Source organism: Crotalus tigris, unplaced genomic scaffold (assembly GCF_016545835.1).
Source record: "Crotalus tigris isolate CLP2741 ecotype Arizona unplaced genomic scaffold, ASM1654583v1 scf7180000017576.4783729, whole genome shotgun sequence".
NCBI classification, from domain to species: Eukaryota; Metazoa; Chordata; class Lepidosauria; order Squamata; family Viperidae; genus Crotalus; species Crotalus tigris.
The window spans coordinates 264,422-291,476 of record NW_024096487.1 but is presented as its reverse complement, the minus strand read 5'-3'; the positions used below and the strand labels follow the sequence as shown (position 1 = coordinate 291,476).

Sequence of the window (27,055 nt, the reverse complement as noted above, 5' to 3'; positions counted from 1 at the left end):
GGAAGCTCTTACAATCTGGTCACGATACTTCCTCTCCGTCGGGCCAATCAGAGGAGCCCCAACGCTGCGCAAGCGCATGATGGATCAGTATTGAAGTCCTTGAAAATCTGGACTGTGAATTGGGCTTCTGAGACGGTGGGATGCTTGCGGCAGTTCGAGGGCTAGCCCGGGTCGGGCTAAGAGGTGATCTTGCTTAATTGCCTGATTCTAATGAAAGAATTGGGTGAAGTTTCTCTTAGTTGGTGAGGCAATGTTGGTCACTAGTACTGTTGGTAGAAGGGCATCGATTGTTATTTCTGGAGGACATGTCTTTTTTTTTTCCTTTCCCACGGGTTGCCGGGTATTGTAGTTCGCTAAGGAGATCAGGGATCGCTAACGGAGTCTTTGTAATTCCGTCAACAAAACTACAATTCCCTTGATTCTGTAAAGATGGAGCCATGGACAGTTACTGTACATACACCGTAGTGAGAACAAACATTTCTTTCTATTATGAGCATGAACTTAACCGTAGTGTCTCTTCTTTGTTCTGTCAATTTCTTCTGTTCTGGGGTTTCGAAACCTGTATTTGTCCACCGTTTTAATCTATCACTGCTTGGAATATAATCTATTCCAAATAAACGTACAAATTACAGTTCACGTGTTTTTACCATGCTAAAATGAAAACTTATATCGGAGCAATGTGATTTTATTGTTTTCCCGAATGAACAATTTTAACAGCTGCCTAGTATTTTAAAACATCTTTCTATAGAAATATCTAATAGAAAATTCATTTGAATCCCACATACATAGTCTTTACTCCTTAGATAAGAACAATATTTCAACATAATATTTTTGTGTATGAATCTTTAAACTATGAAGCAAACTTTAGTTAATAGTTGTTCTGAAGTCTTTTCAGTAGCATTATCTTTTCAGGGATTTCCTGTTGATTATCCAATGGAAAATTAGCTTTGGTCCACGTCCAGCAATTGTGATAAGATACGTAGGCTAAATATTACTGATTATTTGTTTATTATCGTAAAGAATAATATATGACTTTATAGACTTTTTTTCAATTTTGTAGCTGCTGGGCGTCCTGCAGTGCTATTACAGACTCGGTTTGAAGGAAATTATTCTGCTGAAACTAAGCGTAAGTCTGATTTACTTAATATTCAACTGGCATTTTCAATATGGACAGTTTAGTCTATTTCAGTGCATCTAGAATATTGATTTTGTGAGTGGCTAGAATAATTCCAAAATATTCTATCTAATTTATGCTTAAGATCCTGCTAACACTGCAGTGTTTCCCTAATTCTAAATATTAAGATATTGCTAGACTATAATTCCTTTTGTTTTTGCTAGGGATTGTGGAATTTGTAATACAGCAATATACGGACATCCTAGAATGGAATCACTAGTTCCTTCATGTTAGTACATTTGACTTTCAATCATTGCAAGGCTTTATGTTACATGTAAGGCATATCATAATTTGTGGCTGAGTTTAAATATTTTTAGGATTGTTTTAATGGTTTGTATGTTTGGAATATCTCAGCAGAAAAAATAATTATTTGTTTTTTTAGCAGTTCTTTTCAATACTGTTAATTGCATTTTTAAAATATTAAAATATCTTGAGCTAGTTTCTGCAGGCTATGAAAGATAGGGGAGGGGGATAAAACGTGCTCAGATTAAATTCTAGGATAGGGGTGTCAAACTGCCGGCCCATGGGCCGGATGCATCATAGCAAAACTGCACCCACCCCATTGCCGGCAACAGCAAAAAAGTCACGATACGTCGCAACACATCAGGTGATGTTGCAAGTTTGACACCCCTGTTCTAGGACAAAGGAGTTACTGAAACATATTGGCTCTAGTTTGGTTTCAGTGAGATCTCTGGATGAGGTTGCACTCTCCTTCCAGGTTTCTGGACTTAGAGTAAGGCTCTGACTAAGATAGCCTTTGTGTAGGTTCGGCTGGTACAACTGTACTTGCACTATGGAGCAATAGTCTCAGTGATCTATGGTTACATGGTTAGATTACTGCAATGTACTCCATATGCAGCTGCTTTTAAAGATGATGGAAACGGTATAGGTAGTGTAGATTGCATCAGCCAAGCTGCTAATGAACATGTTCCATTTTTTTGCAACATAAGTTGCTCTTTGGCAACTTATTTATTTATAAGTTTCTGAACTGAATTCAGAAATACTATTTTTGACATTTTACATGGTAGTACGTCAAGTTACTGATGAGATTCTATTTTTCCTTCAAAATGATTATTTCTGCTTGAGCATCACTTGAGAAACCTTTTAGGGTTCATCTCTCCAATAAGTAAAGGGAACTTGGACTTGGAGGCAGGCTTTCTCTGTGGTTGCCTGCCTCTCATGACATGGATCTCCTTACTCTTGTAACATATCTGAACCCATCTTCTGCAAAGCCCACATTTGGTTTGTGTGGATTTTTTGTTTTAAATTGTTGACTTGTTTTAAATCATGTTGTTGTAAACTGCCCAGAGTTAGGAGATTGTGGCAATGTTCAGATAATATAAATTGCATTTTGTTACTTATTTACAAACAACATTTACAGTAAAAACTCTTTTAAACTTGTCTCACTGAGACAATAGTACATTACCTTTATGGAAAGCTGAATGTTTCAGGCACCAATCCATTTGGTAAAAATAAAGTTCTTACTTCATCTCAGCCGCTGATCCTAGCATAGTTGGAATAACGTTAAGTTTGCTTTAGTTGTAAAATGACACACTAAGAAGTGGTAAAACATTACTGACACAAACACACAAACATGTAAACTACATTCACCATCAAATCTATGAGATGTCTCCCCATCCCCACCCCATACTTATTGACTGGCACCCTTGAAGGAAACATTCACAGCAAGCTGAAGTGTCCCTGAGTGATGACAGGGAAAAAACTCAGTCAGAAACCTGTGACCTAGTAAACCAAACTGTTTCTATTCACTGATTATAACTCAAACATAGCATAGCTAGCATGCTACCCTAATAAGAAGAGATGAATAATAAAATAAGTCAATTTGGATGGGTTTGTCTTAAAATATTCCAATGTCATATTGTAATTTCCAATGTGCCTTTGAAATGTAGTGGGCAAAGTTATATAAGCTCCGGTTCTCCTTTCACTCACGGTCACTCATCAAAGTGTCAAAGGGGTTCAGTATACAGTATACTGTATTATTGCTTATATGCATGCACATGTGGTATTTTTGAAATTGATGTGGTTGCTTTAGGTGAGCCAGATTTTGGGCACAGCTATTATTTTCATAACTTGTTAATTTTATTTTTATTGTTTTTAATTAATAAAAGAAAAGCAAAATGGAAAACTATTATTTTCCTAAGTTACCCTTCTAAATTTTATTTTTAGCCACAATTAGACCAAAGGATGAAATAGCTCAGAAAAAGCTGTCTGCTTTTGGAGAATATGTTGCTGAGATTCTGCCTAAATATGTTCAACAAGTCCAGGTGAGTTCTGCCAATTATTTGTCTTATACTACGAAATGCCAGCTCACTTTGGAATGAAAATGTGTGCTAAAGAGAGTCTAGAAAGGCACAAAACCAGCAGCGGCTGTCCGAGCTTCCCTCTCCTCGGGCAGGCTCCTGCAAAGCCTTTCAGCCAGCCCCACTACGCGCGCGCGCGCTGACACACACACACACACACACACACACACACACACACACACAGGTATTTATCATTGACTTTAAAATTCCTCCATTCTTCAAAGCTTTAATTACAGTTCTACATATGTGCTACCACTTTAAACCCTAGTTATTTTTATACCGAGTAGATTAAATCATTGGCATAATGGTGGTTTTAATTTTAAGATTGTAAATTTTGCTACTGAGTGACTGAAATAAAAGATTAGTACGAAATGAGCCTGCTTAGCATTGCAGTTTTCATAAGAAGCTGATCCCTTTAACATATTACTGTTTCTATCTCTACCAGATAACATGTTTCAATGAGCTGGAAATTTTAATTCATCCAGATGGAATCCTTCCTGTGATAACTTTTCTGAAAGATCACACAAATGCTCAGTTCAGAAACATAGTTGACCTGACAGCAGTCGATATTCCAAGTCGGCAATACCGTTTCGAAGTAAGATCTACTTTTCAATATGTATTACCCGTAGAATTCTACGATAACTTTAACACAAAGGCTACTGAGGTTAAAGTGTAGTTACTGGTTGTATAGCTTATCTATTCAGAAAATGTGAGAGTATTCTTCTTGCTTATTCACATACCTATGATTATAATTATATAATTATAATTAATTATAAACTTTATTGTCATTGTATGTGTATACACAGTGTACACATACAACGAAATTTACTTGACACCCAAAGACCAGGTCCCACACACATAATCCCCAAACACACTCCCATCCACCTAGCTTCATGTTTACTGATATCCCATCAGGAAGTTTTGGGACAAAGGTGCTTTCTTCACCTTCTATAGATGGAAATCATTACCAATGCAGAAATATTTCTCATATTTCACATTATGTATCATATGTTTGTGTGATACAAACTATTAGCCTTATATATTTTGTAAAGTTTACGAGAAAGTTCCTTGGTTGTTTAAAATTGTCATGGGAAAGCGGTTTTTCTCTTTCCACCAGGAGATATTATAAGCAGCTTCATTTGACTGTAGCTGAAAAAAAGCATTAGCTTCCCGGCAATGATTTGCTTGTGTAAATTTTCTGAGGTGAATCTGACAACCATTTAGGGTTCAAAAGTGAGATTCAAGGGTGCAAGGAGAAGATTCAACGGTGCCCGAGGGTGTGAGGGAGGTGCAGGGATGGTCTGAGGGTGGTGCATGAGTATACAAAAGGGGTACAGTGAAGGTCGGAGAAGGTGCATGAGGTTGGTACGTGGGAGGTGCAGTGAAGCTCGGAGAAAGTGTGCAAGCCTGTAAGGGAGATGCAGTTCACCTGATGTGTGTGTGTGTGTGAATGAGTCTGCTGTGGAAATTAAATCTTCACTGAATCCATTCAAAACAGCCATGGCTGGTGGTGAATGTTTTGGTAGAGTCCTCATCTGCTCTGCTCATTGTTTCAGTGTCTTGAAAAAGCTGTGCGCCTTAGCCTGAATGAGAAGAAGGCTAATTGGCATCCTCTTTTGTTTAATTTTAATTTTTAAAATCCTCTTTAATTCAAAATATAACATTGGCATTTTTTTGCTATCTTATAACTGCTTTAGTTCCTGGTGATCTTTTCATTGCCACTCTGATCCTTTTCCTACCCATCAAAACTGTCAAGATGTTGGACTGGGCCAGTCCTTCTTTTTGTGCTATAATATTCACATTCTTTCTGGGATCATGCGATTTGATGATCTTCACTTTCAAATCAAATCAATGAGTTTCCTTTGCTTCTTTCTTAAAAGCTGAACTTTCAGCTTAAAAGCCACTTTCTCTTTTCCTTTGAAGATATTGCAAGCGAAAATAAGAGCTAGGAGCCCATTGCAAAATATTGTAGATAGAGAGATGAAGAGATATTTTAAAAAATAGTTTAACTGGTTCAGAACAATTTATCTTCAGTGTTAGAGTAAGGGGAAATAATAATTTTCCTTGCCTGATTGTGTAAATGATCACTGCTAGCCAAAGCATATTTTAAATATTTATTATATTAAATATTTGGTTATACATTCTGCCTTTGTTCGTATGTGGCTCTCCCCTTCATGATCAGGGTTTTTTTTTTAATAGCCTATGCAACAATTTAATTTTTGACTATTGGAGAGAGTGAACAACTGTGAAGGTAGGACTTTACAGACAGTCTATTTGTGAGGAAAAGAGAGGGAGGGAGGGAGGGAAAGCATAAGAGTTTGCTGCATTGACTTATGTATTTGTATCAAAGAAGGGAGAGACAAATGAAAGAAAATTACCAAATACAAATTTGTCACATTAACAACACATTAAATAAGTTTCAAAAAAGGCAGTGAGACATGCAATCACATAGTTAAGGGGTCCCCAATTCCCGGTCCATGGACCAGTACTGGGCCGTAACATGCCAGCAACTGGTACACACAAACAAGCAAAGCCTCATCCCTGGGATGCAGGCAGCACCCAAAACCATTCACCCTCTGGTCTGCAGAAAAATCACTCTCCATGGAACTGGATCCTGGTGCCCAAAAGGTTGGGGATCTCTGACATAACTAATACAAGATGGATCATGTAGAGAATAAGACAATGCAAGGGCATTTGTTTCAGTGATTACAACAAGGTCTTTGTGTAGATCCTGCCAGAATGTGGAATGTATTAACCTTAGTAGTTGCCAGAAACCTCAATATTTATAATAAAAATTCAATGTCTTATTATATAGAAACAGAATAGTACAGAAAAGGAAAGAGGATTAGCCAAGCATGGATATTGTTTCCATAATGTTTAATTTATGTAGTGAATATAAGAGTGACAGAATTGAAAGAGATGATGGCTGCAATTAAAATTATAGGTGAAAATATTAACAGTTGGAAATATATGCAAATGACATCACTTTGTTAGCTAAAAAATTCTTAGATTATTATGGAAGTAAAAAATGGAAAGTGAATGTTAAATATTAAAAAAAAACAATGGTAAAGTCTGGCATTATCAAGATGAGTGGAGTTCTGTGAAACCATGCTTCTTCTACAGCAGGGGTGTCAAACTCCCGGCCCACGGGCCAGATGTATCATAGTGAAACTGCACCCACCCCATTGCCGGCAATGGTAAAAAGTCGTGATATGTCACGACATGTCACGTGATGTTATGGCTTCTACAGTAGCCAGAGAATTTTTTTCAGCTAAAGTTAAAAAAAAAAAAAAAAGCCAAGTCTGTCAGACACTACAAAACATCATTTTGTAAAACACTTATATTAGAGAAGCAAGATCTGTCTTCCATCCCATTTTGGATGGGTGTGTATCAGACTGTTAACTGTCAAAGTGGAAGTTAGTGAAACAAGAACTCTTGATTCTCAGCCAAATAAAGTTGTTTGTAAATAAAGATTAGATGACAGTTTGCTTCAGAATCAAGAAAAGATCAGCTCAAGGTTCGCAGAGGAATCAGGGTAGAATTTGACCCTTGCGTCAATCCACCTTTCAGGATTGTCATTCCAATATTCATTTTGTTAACTTAACTGAGCAAGCATCTTTTAATCCATCACTTTATTTTTTTTCTTCTTTTTTACAATGTATAAAATCTGTCCACCTCACTATTTTCCCTTTTTTGTCATAGATTGTCTACAATTTCTTATCTCTACACTATAATTCCCGAATTCGTGTGAAAACATATACTGATGAATTGACACCGATTGAGTCTCTAGTACCATTATTTGAAGGGGCAAATTGGTATGAAAGAGAGGTAAGCCTTAGGGATGGTAACACTGGGATTGGTTTCTGTCTCCATTGCTATTTATTAACATGTCTGAGAATATTTACTCATTTATTTATTCAAGAAAATTTATATTGTCGCTCAACTCATTCACAGGGACTTTGAACACCTTACAGTAGTTGAGCTTCTGATACCAATATTGCTTAAAGCCCAAATAGTGCTAGCATCACGGCTTCAGTGATATTATTCCTTATTTGCAGGTCAGCCATTCTGACTCTTGCAGTCTAGATTCTTTTAGAAAGTGATGAATTTCATTCCTTCCATTTTTTTTCACACATGCTAATATTCTTATTCCAAGGAATGTACTGGTGCAGTGGTGGCAAACCTATGGCACACATGCCAGAGGCGGCACTCAGAGCCCTTTCTGCGGGCACGCACACCGTTGCCCCAGCCCCGCTTTTCCCCGTGGCCCCCTCACCAGCAGCCCCCTGGAGAATAGCCCCCGGGCATGGCCCGCACAGAGCAGTGCAGCCAAGGACATGTCATACGGGCAGCAGGGACAAGACTCCGCCCTTGCACCCCATCGCGCGCAGATGCTGTGGGGCGCAGGCAGAGGGCTTGGCCGCCATGGTGCTGCAGGGCCGCCTGGGCAATCTGCGGTGGGCCATGGAGGCGGTAGGTGGCCCTGCAAGTGGGCGGGGCAGGGGGCAGAGTGAGCGGGAGCAGGGTGGTTTTGGGGCACTCTGTCTAAAAGGTTCGCCATCACTATACTAGTGCTTCTATACTGTGGAATACCTTCTCAGTGATGCTGATTGTATATTAGAAATGCAATCTAAAATCTTCATATAAATACAGAGGAGAACTTCAATCTTCCAAAATGTTTTTTTTCTGTTTTGATAAGCAGATGTTATCAATGGTAAGATTTGGGGTGAATGAAGAGTATTCCAAATGGGGGGGGGAGTTTTATGTTGACTCAAGCCAAAAGCGAATTGGGTAATTCAAATAAGCACCATCTTTTTCATATTACAGAGCCAATCTCTGTTACTGTTGCAAAAGGAAACTATAGCATCATAGGTGAATGGCATGCCAAAATGAATTGTGATGGGCTATATTTGATGACTGTAAGTCATTCCAGATGTGCAGGATTTGCGTTTATTGTTTTGGAGATCAAGAAATTGTCTTATTATGCAGGGAAACCTTTAAAAAAACACGTGACAAGACTAGATAATAGTGTTTATGTATAATGCATATTTTGCAAAACCGTGTTTAATATAAGCGGTTAGGAAAAAGAACAAACATGAACTGTTTTAACTCACACTTAGATTCTATTCATTTTCAAATATTTCCCTTCAGTTTGAACCTGACCTTTTGAAATGGCCCACTTTTTAAATATAAAAGTAACTTTTAGAATTCTTTAGTATATCAACATGGAATAGTCCCTTTTAATTAACTAAAGATCCATTTGAATTTCAATTCTCATCAAGAGAAGTTGATCCAGTTGCTGCTCAACCAATAAAAGTCATCTGTCATATGTATTTGGGGTTGGTTCTTTGCTAATAGAGAGTCTGCTTTAAATTACCAAACTTTATATTGGAAGCATCATCCTTTCCTTTTTACAGATTATTTGTTGAAAACAAAGCTACTTTTGCTTTCATTGTTTACACACTATTTTGCTAATATTGTAGGATGATTTAAATGGATTAGTATTATATTTTTTCCCACTTGTATTTTATATATAATTCAAGGCACTGAACATAACATAATACTCCTGCTTCCTATTTTCCCTACAATGCTGTAAGGTGGGTTGTGCTGGTCCAAATTCCCCCAGCTGGCTTTCATGCCTTTCTTTTCTGGGCCAGCATCTTCACCACTATACTAACCTGGCTTTCTACAGTAGAATGCACAAATTGTTCCATGGGTAAACGATGTGGTACATGGAATAGCTGGTTTGGGGTGGCCTCTTTATATGAATGGAATAAAATGGGGATGCTCTGTTCCAGGCAGAAACATTGGCCTAGCGGAGTATAGGGAGTGGGGGGGGGGGGATTAAGGACATCAGTGTCTCAGAGAAAAGAAGAAAAATAGGGGAAAGTGGACTGGTAGGACACACCATGCTGGGACCCTGGTAGCATCAGTTGAGGGCAAGGAAGGAACAGTCTATGACAGGGGCCATGCTGGCTCAGGAATTCTGGGAGTTGAAGTCCACGGGTCATAAAAGAACCAAGGTTGCCTACCCCTGGTCTATATGGCAACTCACCACGGCCAACTTGCTGTAGCCAGCTCGCCATGGCCAACTTGCTGCAGGACAACGTGCCGCAGGACAAGAGTTACACTAATATCGAAGAAATTATGGAATAGAATCATTAAAGAAAGGATGCCAAAGGGAGGACAAGATGAAATGTGAATGACAAAAATTAAAACATTGTTTAAATTATTTTAAATAATTAAATTGAATTGTTGAATTGTCTGGCAGCAAGTTGGCCATGACGAGTTGTCCTGAGGCGAGTTGGCCATGGTGAATTGGCCGTGTCGAGTTGTCCCATTCCGAGGAAGGAATACAAGCTGTTGGGAAAATGGGAGGGGGTGAAGCAGATCAGTGGAATACACTATGTCAGGAGTTGCTGAGTGAAGGGGGTGACACCCGCCAGCCTTGGCCTATGCAAGCCATCTAGATTTTGTTTCATCTGATACCTATAGCAGGTAATGTATTTTCTGGATTTTGTTTTTTCCAAACTGGCTGATCTGGTTTGTTCCAGTTTCAAAACGTTTTCCCCATTTTGTGCTCACACCTGGTGATTTACTTCAACAAATGTTAAATCAAATCTGTTGTACACTGCCCAGAGTAACTTCTGGTGAGAAGGGCAGCTGTATAAATGTGATAAATGAATACAACGACTGATACTTTCCTAATTCTCAAGCATTTGTTAATTTAAGTTCCGGTTGTTTCTATCAGCTGCCTACATTCCTAGCAATTAATAGCTATTATTTGGGAAATCGTAATCCAGGCCAGAGAAATCAGACTAATTGACTAGAGTCTGTAAAGTCAACATATACTGAGCTGTTCACTTACCTCATTTCTGTTTTTCTAGGTCTGGGATATGTTTGGAGTATTCTTTGCCAACCACCCAGATCTGAGACGAATCCTTACAGATTATGGTTTTGAAGGTCACCCTTTCAGGAAAGATTTCCCCCTTTCTGGATATGTGGAGGTATGAATAAGATAAAGAATTACAAAGTCATTTCATAACAGACTGAGCATCCCTGATATGACTTTTTTATTTTGAGGATTAGAAAACCAGGCTGTTGTGAGGGAGATAGGAGAGCAATCAAGATATGGCTAATCCAGGAGTGGGAAATGTGTAATGTTTGATGAATTCTGGCATCCGTCAGTGTCCATCTGGGTTGGAGGTGACTGAATGGTCACAGCAATATTTGCACCGCCAGAGAGTCCCTCTTCCTTCACCAATTCACTAAAAAGCAGAGCCAGCAAACTGGACCTGAGGAGAAAGTGGCCTTCCCCATACATAGAATCTGGCCTCACCCATATAACAAACATCTTGCGGGCAAATTCAGGGTATGAAATGCAAGCGTGAAATCATTTCCCAAAGGAACTTTGAGCAAACCAGTCCATCTCACCAGCTTCCTTCACCTTCCTGAACACTGCACTGAGCTGTTGGCTTCTGGTCTTCTCTACCTATTCAGTCATAATAACAAACATAAACAAAGAGAAGCCCATCTGATCCTGCATTGCAGAGGCCACCCAGATGCATTCAGGAAGCTCACAGCTATACAAAGGAGATGATAGTCTTCTTCTGTTGCTGTTGTCTGGTAGCTGTCGGAAGTATACAGCTGTGGTTTGCCAATTCGGAAATAGTTTCAAGACAAATTGCCTTGAAAAACCAGATTTTCTATGCGCTTGCACAGGTTCTACTGTAGTCATGCTCCACTTCTGACTGAGGTTACAAATGAGAATTCATTCATTGGTGGGGCTGTGAAACTGAGGACCAAGAATGAAGATCTAGAGTAGCATCCCCTTAAAAGACGGTGGCGTGAGGTTTTATTGGCAAAGATGACATTTTAGTATTGAATAACAATCCAGTGCATGTGTGAAGGGAAAAATGACTTGCAAAAAAATTCAAGTGCCTCTTGTAGCCACCCTAGAGAGTCTACCCCCTCCCTTCATTTTGACATTATTTCTCGGTTATTAGGTCAGATACGATGATGAGGTGAAGCGAGTGGTCGCAGAGCCGTTGGAATTGGCTCAAGAGTTCCGCAAATTTGATCTGAACAGTCCTTGGGAGGCTTTCCCTGCCTATCGCCAGGCTCCCCAAACCTTGAAGATAGAACCAGGAGAGAAGAAAGGAGATGGGAAACAACAGTGAGAAGGGGAGGGTGAGGTGAACGGATACATTTGCCACCTCTCTGCCCAATTATGTATTTATATATATAATAAAAAATAAATAAAACTTGATGTGAAGTTTTTGCTTATCTCATGTATGGGAGAAATTGAGCTTTCAGATTGGTTGTGAAATGAAAAAAAATATTATCTATAAAGTGAAACGAATTGCTAATTGTGTGTTGGCGCAGGGGTTAGAATGCAGTACTGCAGGCTAATTTTGCTGACTGCCAGGAGTTCGATTCTGCTGACTCAAGGTTTACCTTCTGAGGCCAGTAAAATGGGAACCCAGATTGTTGGGGGCAATATGCTGACTCTGTAAACTGCTTAGACAGGGCTGTAAAGCACTATGAAGCGATATATAAGTCTAAGTGCTATTGGCTACTGCTGTTGCTAAGACCGCCTGTCACTCATTGGCTTTGTGGGGGAGCCTGATGGGTTCTAGGCAGGGATGCATGGGGGAATAAAGGAGGGGAGAGACAATGAAAGGAGTTAAAGGAAAATGAGCATGTAATGAGTGGTGAGCTGAGCTTCTCTTCGGGAGAGCAAAAAGCCTCCAGGCAATGAATGGGTGAGCAGATCTTCAAGGCCTTATAACTATTCATCATTCACAAGTGTATTCATGCACACTATATTTTGATTTATGTTTTCACACTTTTGATAAAAAGCTGTCCGGAGTTTCTATAGGTAGAAAGTTGGGAACATATATCATAGAACTGGACTGTTGAGACTGTGTGTCATTCTGAATTATAGCTATAATGATGCAGCCACCATTACTTGGAACATTAATCAGAATAGCCTTCCCAGGATTTCAGTGTCTATTATTGAGGAATATGGGAAGTCATGAGCGAGATGCTCGCCATCTGCCAGCATATATAAAGGTTTTTAAATGTGCAAGAAATTCCAAGCTTGAAATGGTTGCTCCAAAAGCTTCAAGTTGGGAACAGAATCTCATGGCTTGACAGCATTGCCTTATACTTTATTAACACTGTTTTGAGTGTTTTGAGAACTTTTAATCTTGTAACTTCTTTTGTAAATTGCAATAAGCTTGGTTTTTAGTTTTCTTTTTCAGCAAAGCCAGAAAAATAAGAGGAGCTGGTTTTATCTAGGCTGCTATTGGCAAAGAATAGAGTGAGAAGAGTGAATGGGAAAAATAACTGCTTATTTAACTTAAAGACAGATGCTGGCTGGATTCTAATCATCGGCTTGCCTGACGCAAGCAGGGAGTTATATCTGCAATTTTGGATGACCAGCCCAAACATAGCCACTATTAAAGACTGCTCTTGGTTGACAGCCAGCTATTGCAACTTGTGATTGATTTGTGCAATGGACTGTGCTGGGCATGAATGTTGCTAATGGTGTTTTTCTAGTTTTTAACTTGTAACATGGAACATATACCTGGTCTTGTTGATCTGCTTTGAATCTGTATAGTCAAATGTCAAGGCCATATTGCTTTTTTGTCTGCTTGTTGAGTATTGGTGCCAGATTGTCAAGTACAGAATTGTTTCTATAATTCTGCACTAGGAAGAGAAAAACAGCTTGAAGTCAATGGTCAAATAAGTTATTTTTTTTTCTTTTTGCTGCTGTCCATGGACTCTGTTCAAGTGAATAATGCCATATGCATTCTTCGCTGAGTTTCTGTGAATGTTTATGCAAACAGACTGGGAAACGTGTTCTTAAAGCTTTGCTTCCATTGTCTCCTATGAAAATGTAAAAATTGCATATAAAAAACAAATAATCACCTCAATAATCACCTCTTTCGCTATTTTTTTTTTTTTAGGCCTGATGGCAAGGTCTTATTACCATCCTTTCTATTAACTATATAGATTTGGATTGAAAAACAAAAGAGCAGCTGGTTTGCTTTCTTCATTCTAGCTGTTCCACACTTGAAATGTTTCAAATTTTCTTCCATGTGGAACACATGAGAGAATATTTCAAGTTTTGTTTATTTGGAATACGTCCATTTCAAAACATTCTGATCAGAGTATTTTGAGTATAGTGAGTTTAGAAAGTTACACTAAAAGAAGGATGTTATGATAAAGGTGTGGAGAATTGAACTGGAAGCTGAAAAGATCTGCAAGCAAAGTATTTAACTTGACTTCAAATAATAATTAAAAATGTTTCTTATCACTGGGATTTAGAGCCCAGAACAGCATCTGGAATACAGATGTTTTAAGTTACATTAATATTTAATGCACATTAAATGTCAGAAATCTGCAGCAACATGTGAAATTTCTAGAAACAGCAGAAGTCATGCCAAGTTCGGAGCAAAAAGTGAAGCAACATAAGGTGATTGGATGTGGAAAGAATCCATCACAATACTGTGAGCTTTGTTTCTAAGAGATTGGGGTGCATGAATCGTCATCGGTCTCTTTCTCCTTTTGGAGATGATGTGAAACAGGCTTGCTTCCCCATAATTTTGGTCTCCAGATGTGGTAGAAGAAAATTGTGTGGCTCCCTTAATTCCTACTGTCTTGAGCAACAGTGGCTATAATTTAATATATCTGGAGTGATTATGGTTGGGGAAGGAGAACACTTGAATGTTTTGTAGTATGTTTGCAATTGAAGCAGATTTTCCTCCCTACTATTCTCATCAGTGGTGAAAGCACTAAAGATAAAGAGATGGCGGTATATTTGGATATAGTATCAACAATCTTCCTCAACCAGTACAGAGGTGAATGGAATATTGTCTGACTCTCTTTAGCTCAGTGGTTCCCAACCTGTGGGTCGGGACCCCATTTGGGATCGAACGGCTATTTCACGGGGGTCGCCAAACAATGCAGTCCGCCATTTTCCCCCCTTTTCCTTAGCTGTGCTACTCCCTTTTATTCTATTGGCTTTTGAAAGCCAAAAGAATAGACTCTCTTGAATAGAGTCTAATTCTATTGGCTTTCAAAAGCCAATAGAAATTGTCCAGGCTGTCTCTGCTCTGCTGAGCCTGCCAAAAGTCCCATTCTGCACACGGTGCTGCACCAGTTGAGTAGTCCTCGACTTACGACCGGTTGAGTAGTCCTCGACTTACGACCAGTTGGGGGTCGCAGCATTAAAAAGGTTGAGAACCACTGCTTTAACTGATTAGAAAAATTTAAAAGCTTGATGTCTGAGGGATGGTAATGTTGCTTTAATCATTGTATTATATACCCCCTGGTATATATTTTAGTGGGAAGATTATAGGAAAGTAAACTGTTTCAACTCTAGTGGGAAAATCATAATCCCTGTGCTAGGCAATCTTTTTTTTCCAGAAATGTTAAAATCAGCAAAGATGCTTATGGAATTCAGGTATCTTGCTAATGATTTGAGGTTTCAAATTACAACATGAACAGCATACTTGTGTTTTCTAATGCAAAGCAAAGGTAGATTTGGGCAGGTGGGAAAAATCCCACTTCATCCCCTTTGAACACTTCTAGCCTATATAGAATCACAACTGGTTAATACCATGATGGAAGAAACAAAGCTGGCTATGCCCTGAGGCCACACCTGGCTTTGAATGGCCTGCTAAGGTCCATAACCCAAAAGGAATAGATAGGGCCATGCTTGAATGTAATGTTTAAAATTAATTAAAATGAAACAGTTAATATTACTTTCAATAACACATTTAATAATTTCCCCCCTCAAGGCCACATTTTGGTAACAACTTTGGAAATTGGAGGAGGTCATTCCAAATCTTTTGGGCGTCCCATGAGACCCTGGAGCCTCTATGTTTGCATCTCATTTTTATTGAAAGAGCTATGACTATGTGGTTTATCTTGTTGCTACCAAGTCTTAGTGGAGTCATGGTGAACTTTTTGTCCTCAGCGTGTCACAAATTTGAAAAATGACTAACTTGATTCTGTTGGCGTATGCCTCAGGATCTGTTGTGTGATGCTTACCTTCAGACAGTGTTCTGTTGACAGCCAGAAGGCCTGTGGCCTACCTGAGACTGCTTCAGTCACACAAGGCCTTTGTTTTTGAGACAGTTTAAGAGAATGCTCTTTTGCGGCCTTCGAAAACCATGCAGTATTAATGGGCAAAATTGCCCAGAATTACCTTATGGGGGAGATGGGCAGCATATAAATTTAATAAATATTTTTAATTTAATAAATAAAATTATGCCCTACTTTTTAGCAAGTGGAATTCATTTTTTAATTGCCTTAGTGTACCTTCCACCAGTTCTTCTTGCTATGTGACCAGCCCATTTCCATTGCCACTTGATGAAAAGCATCCACAATTGATACCTAAAACAAGATGGATCGATGACATCAGCAAGTATTATGGGCCCAATTGGCAAAAGAAAGCTCAAGATCGTGCTGGTTGGAAACATGTGGAACAAACCTTCATCCTGCAGAGGATAGACAATGGCTAAGATGATAGCAATAGAAATAGCACCCAGACTTATATACCGCTTCACAGTGCTTTACAGCCCTCCCTAAGTGGTTTACAGAGTCAGCATATGGCCCCCAACAATCTGGGTCCTCATTTTACCGACCTCAGAAGGATGGAAGGTTGAGCCAACTTTGAGTCGGTGAGACTCGAATTGCCAACCTGCTGGCAGCTGGGAGTCAGCAGAAGTAGCCTGCAGTACTGTATTCTAACCACTGCACCACCAGGACTCTTGATGATGATGATGCAACACTTTTGTGTGATTTTTGAAGACTCCAGAAGCTGTGCAAGGACATTCTTGCGTGGCATCCTCAGCCTCTGAAAATCACACAGGAACTGGGCGTGCTTTTGAGAATAGTTGTTGTTGAGTGTTGGCGAATGCTGGCATGTCAGCCAAAACATCATGGTGTGTCTCCTTTGATGTGTGACATAGATTCACCATCACTGTCTTAGTACATAGCTTTCATTCTTTCAGTCACTCCAGCTGCAGAAACACAAGGCTTCAACGTCTCGTAATCCTGTTGGGCTGAAATTCTAAAAATAATATAATAATCAATAGTCATCTGCTACCCAGATGGTTTCTGAAACTTTATGTAGGATGTACTCACAAAGACTATCCAGCTTCTTTCATGTGTGGCAATAACCCGGCTGATGTTAGAAGATGGTGGGGAGAGCTGTGTTATGTGACTAAGTTTCCTTGAGGGACACGGCTGTGGATTTGGAGAGCAGAAGTAACTTTCCAGTGAAATATGTGTGCTGGATGCTGCAAAACGGAGGCATTTGACAGATCCACCCTCCCATGGTATGTAAGGATTGGTCTTCTGTTAAACTGCTGGAAAGCAAATGTTAGAAGTAATGGTTTAAACACAGCAATGCAAGCTGTTGCCTGTCTTGAAGGGAAGCATCTTGGCTTTTGAAAAAGGGCTTGTTATGACTCTGTTTTAAATATTCAATACGAACTCTTAGTTTCTAAAGCATGCACTTTGCTCTAAGAGCAAAAAAACTAGTATCCTTTCCATGGGGAAAAAAAAAAGTCAGAAACTTAAAATGAAATGCCAGAAATAAAATAAGGAACAGCCTGGTGCTCCAAGTGGGAAATAAATGGGACTTGTGTTGGCAGAGAGTTCTGAGCATTTGCCCTGTGATGGAAACTACCTTTTAGGAACAGAAGTCAACTGCAAACTCTTCCCAGCACTGGAACAGAAGCGAAGAAACTATTCCAGCAGTGGCCTCTGGGATTGAAAAGAGGGGAAAGAATTTGCAGTAAACAGAATTATCTTCACCCAATTTGTATGGCCGCAGAAAGGACAAGGATTCTTTTCGACATGGCTCAAAGTCTCCAGCTACATTTCAGACCTTCTGTCTGGGCAGTTCTGCTTCTCTTTGTGATTGCTGGATCCCAGAGCCAGACAGGTAGGTTGTTTGTTTGTTTGTTTATAAAATGTATTGGCCACCCATCTTGCCACAGGGTAATTCTGGGTGGCTTACAATATTAAAAGATAAAACTATACAAAACCTGAAAGATATACATCAAATATTGTAAAGATCCAAATACTGAGCCTCAATTAAAACACGGGGATGGAGGGGGAAGGATAAGAAGGGGAGAACTGGAGCCCCAAGCCAGTTGGCAGAGCCAGGTCTTTAAGTTCTTATGGAAGGTCAGAAGGGTGGGAGTCAACCTCGCTCTGGGAGGCAAGATGTTCCGAAGGGCTGGTGCCAACAGCAGAGAAGGCTCTTTTCCTGGGCCCCAACTAGCCGGATTCCAATGGGGCCCATAGCATGCCTCCTCTGCTGGCACTAAATTAATTAGCTTAATTAATTACACTAATTTAGAACCGAAGAAGCTTCTTGGATGATAAGTGAAATGTTTTCAAAGAAAAAAAAACCCAAGAAAGTCCAGTTACTTTCTGGAAAAAGTACCTTTGGAATAACTTGTGTAAAAGGGAGAAGTTTGGCAAGGGCAGAGAATCCTGCATTCCTGTTACTGGAGGGCTAAAACATATGCCCGAAAGCTTCCCATTATGTGCAGCTGTGTAGGAAATTGTTGATTCCTGCCATATAATCCCAAGCAATCTTAATAGATTGAAACCCATGCAAGGATGTTTGCAAAGGTTATTTTTCTTGCAGGAAAGCCACTGGGCTTTTGCTATACGTGGAACAAATTCAACTGATAAAGGGTTTCCACTGCGTGCAGATTTTATGAAAGGATGGCAGGAGAATCTGCATTCATAGTTTTGCTGCTTTTTATGCAGCTATAAATGCCTGAAAGTGTGAGACTAGAAATTAAAATGCAGCCTTTTGACTTTAAGCAGAACAAAAGCTCAAATATTTTTCACTTATAATCTTAGAACTTATTTTCCTGTTTAAGATATTAGATTTCTTTTCCTGTTTAAGTTCTAGAATAAACAGAGGCAGATTTTTCCTTGAAATAAACATTTCTTATAAACTGGGAATATTTATTCATTTATTTAGATTTTTACGGCCGCCCATCTCAACAAAATTTTCTGGGCAGAGTACATTATAAAACAAAAACAATTACAATGATCTATCTCCATGAAAATTTCTAATAGTTTCTGTTTGGCTGCTGCTCTCCTTTTAAAATCACATCAGAATTGTGGTTCACTTCCTTTTCAAAAATAAAGAACATGGAATTATTGTAGAGAATATGATTTCATTATAAATGGGTTATAGAATATGAAACAGTTATATTTGGGACAGATGAAGAGGACAATGTAAGAAACTCTAAAAATTAGTCATTTTGAATTCAGGAACGTTAATATGTTATTTGGCTCTTAGAGGCAAAGAAATACTTTCCAGTGACAACTTTCTTTTTAAAAGTCATGCTAGGCTGCCTGAGATGATAGCTATCAGGACCTAATCAGTGTCATTTTATCAGAATATATAAAACATAGCCTTTGAACCTCAAAAGTTATATATTAGGAAAAAATAAATGGTTCTCCAAACCAAATGTTACTCAACATTACAAACATCTGTCTTTAATCGAAGTGCCTGTAACTCCCTCTGGAAGGAAGTATAGATTTCTTCAAACAGAATTGCATGATTTAGTTATTAAATGGTAAGCACTCCTGAAGTTAAAGAATTTAGAATGAAATCTTGATAACCATACAGTATTTTTCTATAAGCAGTCAAAGAAATACAACAATTTATATTTCTTGTATATATTTATTAGCTTCACCTAGCAGCTTCAAAGGAGAATGTAAGAAATAATTTTGCTCTATCAGCAGTTGTGTAGTTAATTCTCCTCTTTAAACTCCTAATTCTAAAATGACTGTTGTGATGGTGAGTGGAGGATTAATGGAGACAATGTTGTCTGTCTATTCTAGTCATGCACAGAGCAGAAAGGATAAGCCCAAGCCTTTGCCTTTGTTAGAGCTGCTCAGATTCCAATCATCTTATTTATATTTTGCTTAAAACAGACAATCCCAGAGCTCTAAGGATTGTAATAATTGCATCAAAGCATCAGATAAAGCAACTGCCAGCCAATGAAGCTTCCATACTTTCGTGATGCCACTCACAACTTAGGTGCTAATACTTCTTTTAGTTTGTAGGTTCCCATTGGGTAATTAGCTGTGAACAGGAGTGATCTGGGACCTTGGTGAATTATAACATTACTTTAACTTTTTATTAGTGCTTATCTTACTTTGTTTTATTTAAATCCTCAAACAATAAAAGCAAATCAGAAATCACTGCCGATGAATGTTTTATAGATGGCATCTGGATCCTAAAAAGTTGTCTTGTATGTACCCGAATCTGCAACCTAAATGTTGGAGATGTGGTTGCTTGGATGCAACCTATTTTCATGTTTGGTGGACTTGTAAAAATATTAAAGCCTTCTGGATTATGATTTGATGGAACATTCAAAAGGTTTTTAAAAGGAAGATTAAGTTTACTCCCCAGTTGTTTCTTTTGGGTATTTTTGTGGATTTTGATGCCAAAGAAACTATCTTAATGTTGAATTTAATAACAGCAGCAAGATTATTGGTGGGTCAATATTGGAAGAAGGATACTCTGCCTTCTTTAGAAGAATGAGTATTTAAGGTTTCTAATTTAGCAGAAATGGCTAAAATTTCTGGTTATTTAAAGGACCATTCACAAGAGAGATATTTTAATGTATGGAGAAGATGGATAGAATATGTTCAGAAGAAGTATGGAATTACAAAGTTTCATTTATTTTATGAGTAATGAATTTGTTTATAAACTTATGATGTTAAAGTTTGAAGAGAGTTAAGGGTTAGTATGATTTTGGTTATTGTATAATTAGTAAACTTAAATAGATTATGTTTAATATGTTTGTATAACCCTGTACTTTGCTCTGGGAAGTGGGGGGAGGGGGTGGGGGGAGGATGGGTTGAAGTTTAAGTAGTTCAGATAAGTAGAAATAGTTTTATTGTATATAATATTGATGTTTCAATTTGGAGAGAGGAATTGCTTGGGCATTTCCCCTGGACCACATCCGGAGTGAGAAGATAGAAGAAGGCGAGAAGCAAGTAGGAAGGTTGAGGAGAAGGAGGAGAAGGGGTGAGTGAGGAAAAGGAAGAAGAGGGAAAGAGGCAAGTTGGTTAGAGGGTGGATGCGGTTTGGGGGGAAATGGGTGAGCAATACCGAAAGTGGTGTGTATCAATTTGTTTTATTTTTTATCTGAAGTATTTTTAAGAATGTAATGTATTATAAAATTGAAAATAAAAACTTTTTACAAAAAAAAAAAAAAGAAATCACTGCCGATGTGAAGGAAATTGGTCAAAGGATATTCTTAATCCATGAAATCAAAATGTATTTTTATTTATTTATTTTCTAGATGAGCAATTTCACCTTAAGAACCTGACAGATAAAGATACTGAAGAGAATGCTGAGATCATATTACAGGTAACAAAAGTAAAATCCATCTCTTTAGCAGAAAAATGAGGAAATCCAGTACTGCTCTCCAATGTGGGATTATTGCTCCTTATTATTCTCTAGTGTTTATGGATTTTTGCGTCCAAATTGTTTGCTGCTATCATTGGATTATCAAGTTTATATTAATCACTATTCAAATGATTCTTCCTCATTTCCTAGTTCTGCAAGATGTGATGGGGTTGTTGTTCTTTAACAGAAATCATTTTGCTTAACAGCACTGGGGTTTTTTAAGCTTTGTATGGCTAGGGATCTCAAGTTAACTGTTATTTAAATTAAGGCATTTAAGTTTCAGATGAGATAACTTCCAAAACATTAGGAGAGGTCTCTCCAGCTTTATCTCACATTAGATCCAGGTTCATAAATAGAGCAATTGGCAGATCACAGACCTGTGCTGTTAGATGGGTTGATAGGTGACTAAAACCTCTCCACCCCACTCCTCATTCAAAGCATCACAATACTTGGAACACACACACACACACAAACATACACACACCCATTCCACCTTAAGGAGAGTGGCCAGTGCTTCCTTTTGCTGCCAGCAAGTAATGCCTGGTAGGAAGGGAAACAAAGGTAAAGAAATCCCACTCATCTCTTTTGTTAACTTGTTCTACCACAGTGGTTCTCAACCTTTTTAATGCCGCAACCCCCAACTGGTCGTAAGTCGAGGACTACCCAACCGGTTGTAAGTCGAGGACTTTCCCTGCCCGGGAGCGCCGCGCATGAGTGGTGCCGCCCCCTGCGCCGGCCGAGGCTTAGCTGGCAAGCGGCAGAGACGGTGCAGGCCAACCACTGGCTGGGCCACCAGCTGGCCCAGCCCAAGGGAGGTAAGGCACCCGCCGGGCCCCATGTGCGCCAGCAACCCTCCCTGTGCCCGCCGGCCTCCCACCTCCCACCCTGGCCCTCTTTTACTTACATTTTTAGTAGTTGCTCAGCAGGGAGGGGTGGAAACTTCCAGACAGCTCGCCTTCGCTGCAGACAACTTGCAGCACCATTTGCAGAATGGGACTTTTGGCGGGCTCAGCAGGGCAGAGACAGCCTGGACAATTCCTATTGGCTTTTGAAAGCCAATAGAATTAGACTCTATTCAAGAGAGTCTATTCTATTGGCTTTCAAAAGCCAATAGAATAAAAGGGAGTAGCACAGCTAAGGAAAAGGGGAAAAAATGGCGGACTGCGTTTGGCGACCCCCGTGAAATGGTCGTTCGACCCCAAATGGGGTCCTGACCCACAGGTTGAGAACCACTGTTCTACCAGCTCAAGGACTGGTGAAATTAACTTTTATGGCTGCGACCTGTGTCACTCTTTTAGCAAAGAGCCAGGAGATGGCATCCTAGAGTTAATTCTGCACATTAGATTGCTTCTGAAGGGATAGATAATGCCGCCCAATCTTGATCTTTTCATAGCTTTTTTTTTTAAATCTGCATTTATTTATTAAATTATATGCTGTCTATCTCCCTGTCATTCCCATTATTATTTTATATTTTGATAATTACTGTAAATGAAAGAATACATAAATATTTTAGATACATATACAAAATATTCCTTAACAGGCACTTAAGTATTCAGTTTTGACCACACTGGTTTCAACGTTGCCTAATCCTGTTAGCAGTTTTCATGCTTCAGAACAATGAGCTTCACTCGGCATGGTTTTGTTCAGTGTGATATCTGAATGCAGGCTGTAAGCTAGATAGTTGTTCAGCACTGAATATTACCCAAGCTCAAATTGAGAAACTTGGAAAAGGTCTCTGCTACTCCCTCATACTTCCTCTTTTTCAGTTACTTTGGGGAGGAATTGAAATTACGGCAAACGAGACCCTCAAGATAGAAGATGAAGAACTGGCATCTCTGCGTCCTGCAAAGCGCCTACTCTGGCTCTTTCAACATAAAGTTCCCAAAAATCCATCAGGAATTGAAGAATACCTGGATCACTTCTCTCAGTCTGACACCCCTATCACTCCGGAGGAATTTGAGCAGCTTGTTTTCACTACCATCTTTACTGCTTACCAGATTCGGATTGTCCAAGGCCTGGATAAAAATCTGTGGATCAACCTTTTCTCTCAGCTGGTCAGTGAAATTCTTCGGGAGCTCTGCAAACAATTCTGTCCTCAGGAACTGACTGATTCTGTTCAACATTTAGCCTCCAGGCCTTGGCAAGAAATGCCTGTCTACGTTAGTGCATTGAAGAAATTCTATCAGCCCAGCTTCGTTATGACTCAAGGAAACTGATTTTCATGCACAAAGGGCCCAACTTCTTTCATCCCATAATCTGCACACTAAAATGCAGAAATACATTTGAAGTTGTTTGATCTCTGTAGCATTATCCTAAGACTCTGCATGGACCAAAGTAGCAATCTTCCTGCTTTGTTTTCCCAAGTTCAGTCCTTTGTTCTTGAATGTATCTAATTTAGGAGAGCCTTTCCCAATGACCTTGAAATATACTATAATTTACAACTCCCAGTCATAACTAGTCTGATAAAGAATTTTGGGACTTATAGCCCTTACACATATGGAGAATGCCAAGTTAGAGAAGGCTGATCCAGGAGCTTGAACACAGCTCTCCCTCTTTTTCTAGGCCTAGGGTGTCCCATTCAGAGATTACTTTTATGCTACTTTTTTATTTTTTTTGCTGGGGAGGCCTTTGCTGTTGGCTGGGATTGTGTTTCAATGAAAACAGGACTATATGTCCCTCCATGCTAACTGCTGTTAGAAAACACAACTTATCTTCTTGTGTAGCATAAATGTTAAGAAAGCAGATGCATGTTAAAAGGAAGATCTTGTCATGAAAAGAGTAATGATCTGTTTAGCAGGATCATTTTGAGAAACAGTGCTCAAGCAACAACATTTCTTTCATTTTCTTTGTTACATTGTTGCAATGGCCGGAAAACTTTACAATTACAATTACAAAAACAGGATCTGCATAAAAAGGGAAGAGAGAACATCCACAACATTTGAAAGAAAGAGTTGGGATGGTGTTGTTGTTTCACCAGGCAATTTAAAATGCTAAATATCCTATTTGTTCATGATTAATAACAAGTTTTTACATATATAGTAAATGAGGTGAGGACATTCCATATGTTTGCCCTGGAAACTGGACGCTCTGAAGGCTATGTGATATTTTAAAATACAAATTTACAAGGTCATGACTGTACGATCATAACTAAGAAATATTTTATATTGCCATCTTAACTTGATTGCTCATTAGTGAAATAGATAATTTAATACCCAAAACTGGTTGGTTATGCCTGGAGTCTCCAGTTCTACCCTTTCCCCCCAAACAATTTCTTTGTGGGCAAAATAAAATATAGAAATGCTCTAGCAACTAAATCCTTAAACAACTTATCTTTTAGCTTTTGTTTTAATATAGCCACCAAGGAAAGTACCATAGAAGAACTCAACAAACTTATCTTTTTATTTGTTACACTTCGGCCACTGTAAACCATCATATAAAATGTGTATATAATTTCTTTTTGAGGCATATAATTCTCTGTTGGGCTGCTTTTGTAATAATCCAACATGCCAACACACAAGTGAGTATTTTAACTGATAGATCAATCCGTTAAAAATATCCATAGTTGATTTATCAGATGGAATCAGTTTTAATCACTGATCTAGTTAAGAGATATTTCTTGGATTTTTTTAAAAAAAATGTTTTTGGTCTGTTGTATTTCTGCATTAGATGGAGAAGACTTAAAGAAGCCTATAAGATAGTATTTCCTTTTAATACTAAATGATGAATAGCTTCATTGATAAAATTCGATTCCCTGCGATAGTTTTGTCAAGGATTTGACAGTAGGCAATTTTTTTTAAAATATCCAGTACTTTTTAATTTATCAAACATCAAATGATTTTTCAATTATTGGAGATACACTACAAACATACCGCACATTGAAAGCTTGGGATTCTTTTTCATGAATGGAAAGGTTTGAATATCGTGACATCAAATGTACAAATACACACAGTCCTTTTAGTTTCAGGCTTTATTTGGTGTTCCATTATATCTGTCCCTCTCTTGTGATGCTTGCCAACAGTTGAACAGAATGCAATCAATTCTCAAACGTTCCACAGAGGGAGCCTTTTACCGTATAACCCTTTTCAGCATTTTTAAAAATTTCCTTATTTGCATATCTCATTTATCTCCCCCTATTCTTTTATTCCCCAAATTGTCTCATGCTTTAGTCTTATGTCTAATAGTAATGATGAACAAAACACACCAACTTGTGAATGTCATTCTAGGGATGAATGAGAGAAATCACAATGGCTCTGCAGGCAGAAAACACAAGGAACGTGTCCATAAGGAATACGCTGGACATATAATAGCATGCTTGTAGCTTCTCATATGAAGAGTGATATTTGTCCAGGACCTGCACAAGAGTCTGCTGCATCTGGATTGCTCTTATGCCTCTTATGTTGTATATGCACATTTAGAGATTTGACCCTGGAGAAATGTTGGAATTTGAAGAGGGATTTGTCTTGGTCTCTGGATAGACAAGGAAGCCGGTGAAGGTTATGTATTTGCCATGATTGCTATAAGCACCATAGCCATCGTGCTGGTGACTGTAGAGCCAGACAATGTCACCAGACTGAAGAGGAAGCATAATGCTCTGGCTCTGCATCTCACGTCTTTTGGAATGGTTGTCGTCATAGATCATGGCCTGAACTTCATTGTGGTTCTTCATCAGCTTTACTGACATTGTTTTGAAAGGCATTTTACCAATGGTAAAGGAAAAATAGTAGGCGCCTGAAACACGACATGTGAAGATGCCAGTTGAAAAATTGAAGTCACTCCCAATGTTCACAAACTCGGTGTCAAATGTGATGGGCTCATGCTGGGCTTGCTTTTCATCCGATCCTAGGAGGCTTTCAGAACGGGCGGCTGAAAAGGCAGAGCGAGGGTCCTGTGGTCTTTCTGGTTCATCGGAAAGCAGGAGTCTTTCTGAGACTTGGTTTTGGTTGATGGACAGCTGCTGAATGACATGAGAGGGAGGCTGAGAAGGTTCTTTGCCTAGTTCTGGAGATCCTACTCTATTCTGAAAGTAGCTAGAGGTGTCTGGATAAATGAGGTACCCATTGAAAGTTGTATAGGGGCCCACATTGCTATATAGGGCATACTTTGGATCCCCATGTAAACGTAGCCACACAGTATCACCATAGTCCAATTGCAGCATGGCACTTTGGCTGGCCACTTTTCGCTCTTTACGGTGATGTTCATCATATACAATTGCCTGCACTTCATTCTTGTTTCTCATTAGCATGACTGACAAGTTTTTCTTGGGGTACTTTCCAACAGTGAAGGAAAAATAGTAGGCTCCAGGGATACGACATCGAAATAGTCCAGCTTTGGGGTCAAAGTCATCCCCTATGTTTACATAGACCTTATCAAAGGTGATCACCATCTCGGTGCTTCCTTCCATGCTGCTGGTCCTAGCAACAGAGAAGGCAGACCGGAATTCAGTCCCGGAATCAGCAGGAAAGCCATACCCAAAGGAGCAGACCAAATGGAAGAGAAGGCCAAAGAAAATTTGATCTTTCCGCTGGGTCATCATATCTAAAAAAAAAAAGAAAGAAAAAAAAGAAAAGGGAGGGGGGAGGAGACAATTTAACCAATGTATTCAAAAACTGTTTTTCAATCTGAGAGTAGCCTTAAAGTTCCACCTACTTTTATGTAGACAATAGATGATAGTTGAAACCTAGACACTGCTAGATCTCATTGTCATGATGTTTCAGCCGTTTCTGTTTCTTGGCTTACCTACAGATCTGGGGTGGGGGTGGGAAATTAATGGAATGTGCATTTGCAGGTTGTGAGCTGTGAAGTCTGGGAATCAAGGTCATTCATATTATTTATGAAGTAATGAAAGAGTTCTCTCATAAAAATTGTCTGATGTTTAATTGGGGAATGTGACTTGCACTATCAGGGGAAAGGGGAGTTTCTATTCTTTTAATTTACTGTTCTGGCACCAATTTAGCTAGACCTGGTTTTCTATTCATCAATGCTGATATAGTGTGCTCAATAAAGTTTTGCTTTAGAGATTGGAATGTCTCAGCTGTGCTTACTACGTTGGGATCATCAGTCGGAACCTTGACACTGATACCAGCT

At 39.1% G+C, this 27,055-nt stretch overlaps 3 protein-coding genes across 3 annotated transcripts in view; 2 read left to right on the top strand and 1 right to left on the bottom strand.

Moving 5' to 3' along the window:
- Positions 1 to 29: 29 nt before the first annotated feature.
- NDUFS3 (NADH:ubiquinone oxidoreductase core subunit S3) lies at positions 30 to 11,765 on the top strand. Its single transcript, XM_039357437.1, has 7 exons — positions 30 to 183; positions 1,061 to 1,126; positions 3,362 to 3,459; positions 3,941 to 4,090; positions 7,198 to 7,323; positions 10,383 to 10,502; positions 11,502 to 11,765. The coding sequence occupies exons 1-7, from the start codon at positions 141 to 143 to the stop codon at positions 11,673 to 11,675; spliced, it is 777 nt and encodes a 258-aa protein (XP_039213371.1). The 5' UTR covers positions 30 to 140; the 3' UTR covers positions 11,676 to 11,765.
- A 2,942-nt stretch (positions 11,766 to 14,707) lies between these two features.
- Positions 14,708 to 25,090, top strand: FAM180B (family with sequence similarity 180 member B). The gene is made up of 3 exons (XM_039357254.1): positions 14,708 to 17,461; positions 20,865 to 20,932; positions 22,738 to 25,090. The coding sequence occupies exons 1-3, from the start codon at positions 17,341 to 17,343 to the stop codon at positions 23,185 to 23,187; spliced, it is 639 nt and encodes a 212-aa protein (XP_039213188.1). The 5' UTR covers positions 14,708 to 17,340; the 3' UTR covers positions 23,188 to 25,090.
- Positions 24,726 to 27,055, bottom strand: part of C1QTNF4 (C1q and TNF related 4) — a 21,654-nt gene continuing 19,324 nt past the window's right edge. Inside the window, exon 2 of the mRNA XM_039357244.1 lies at positions 24,726 to 26,506. Within this exon, the coding sequence (XP_039213178.1) occupies positions 25,383 to 26,504 (1,122 nt within the window). The 5' untranslated portion in view covers positions 26,505 to 26,506 and the 3' untranslated portion in view covers positions 24,726 to 25,382. The remainder of the gene's footprint in view (positions 26,507 to 27,055) is intronic.

What these genes read in the sequence shown, in the direction of transcription:
- FAM180B (XM_039357254.1), top strand. Translation starts at nt 17,341, where the DNA reads ATGGCCGCAGAAAGGACAAGGATTCTTTTCGACATGGCTCAAAGTCTC. An exon ending in TGGATCCCAGAGCCAGACAG is followed by an intron (nt 17,462 to 20,864) that starts GTAGGTTGTTTG and finishes TTTATTTTCTAG; the next exon opens with ATGAGCAATTTCACCTTAAG. An exon ending in ATGCTGAGATCATATTACAG is followed by an intron (nt 20,933 to 22,737) that starts GTAACAAAAGTA and finishes CCTCTTTTTCAG; the next exon opens with TTACTTTGGGGAGGAATTGA.
- NDUFS3 (XM_039357437.1), top strand. Translation starts at nt 141, where the DNA reads ATGCTTGCGGCAGTTCGAGGGCTAGCCCGGGTCGGGCTAAGAG. An exon ending in AATATGTTCAACAAGTCCAG is followed by an intron (nt 3,460 to 3,940) that starts GTGAGTTCTGCC and finishes TATCTCTACCAG; the next exon opens with ATAACATGTTTCAATGAGCT. An exon ending in CCCTTTCTGGATATGTGGAG is followed by an intron (nt 10,503 to 11,501) that starts GTATGAATAAGA and finishes CTCGGTTATTAG; the next exon opens with GTCAGATACGATGATGAGGT.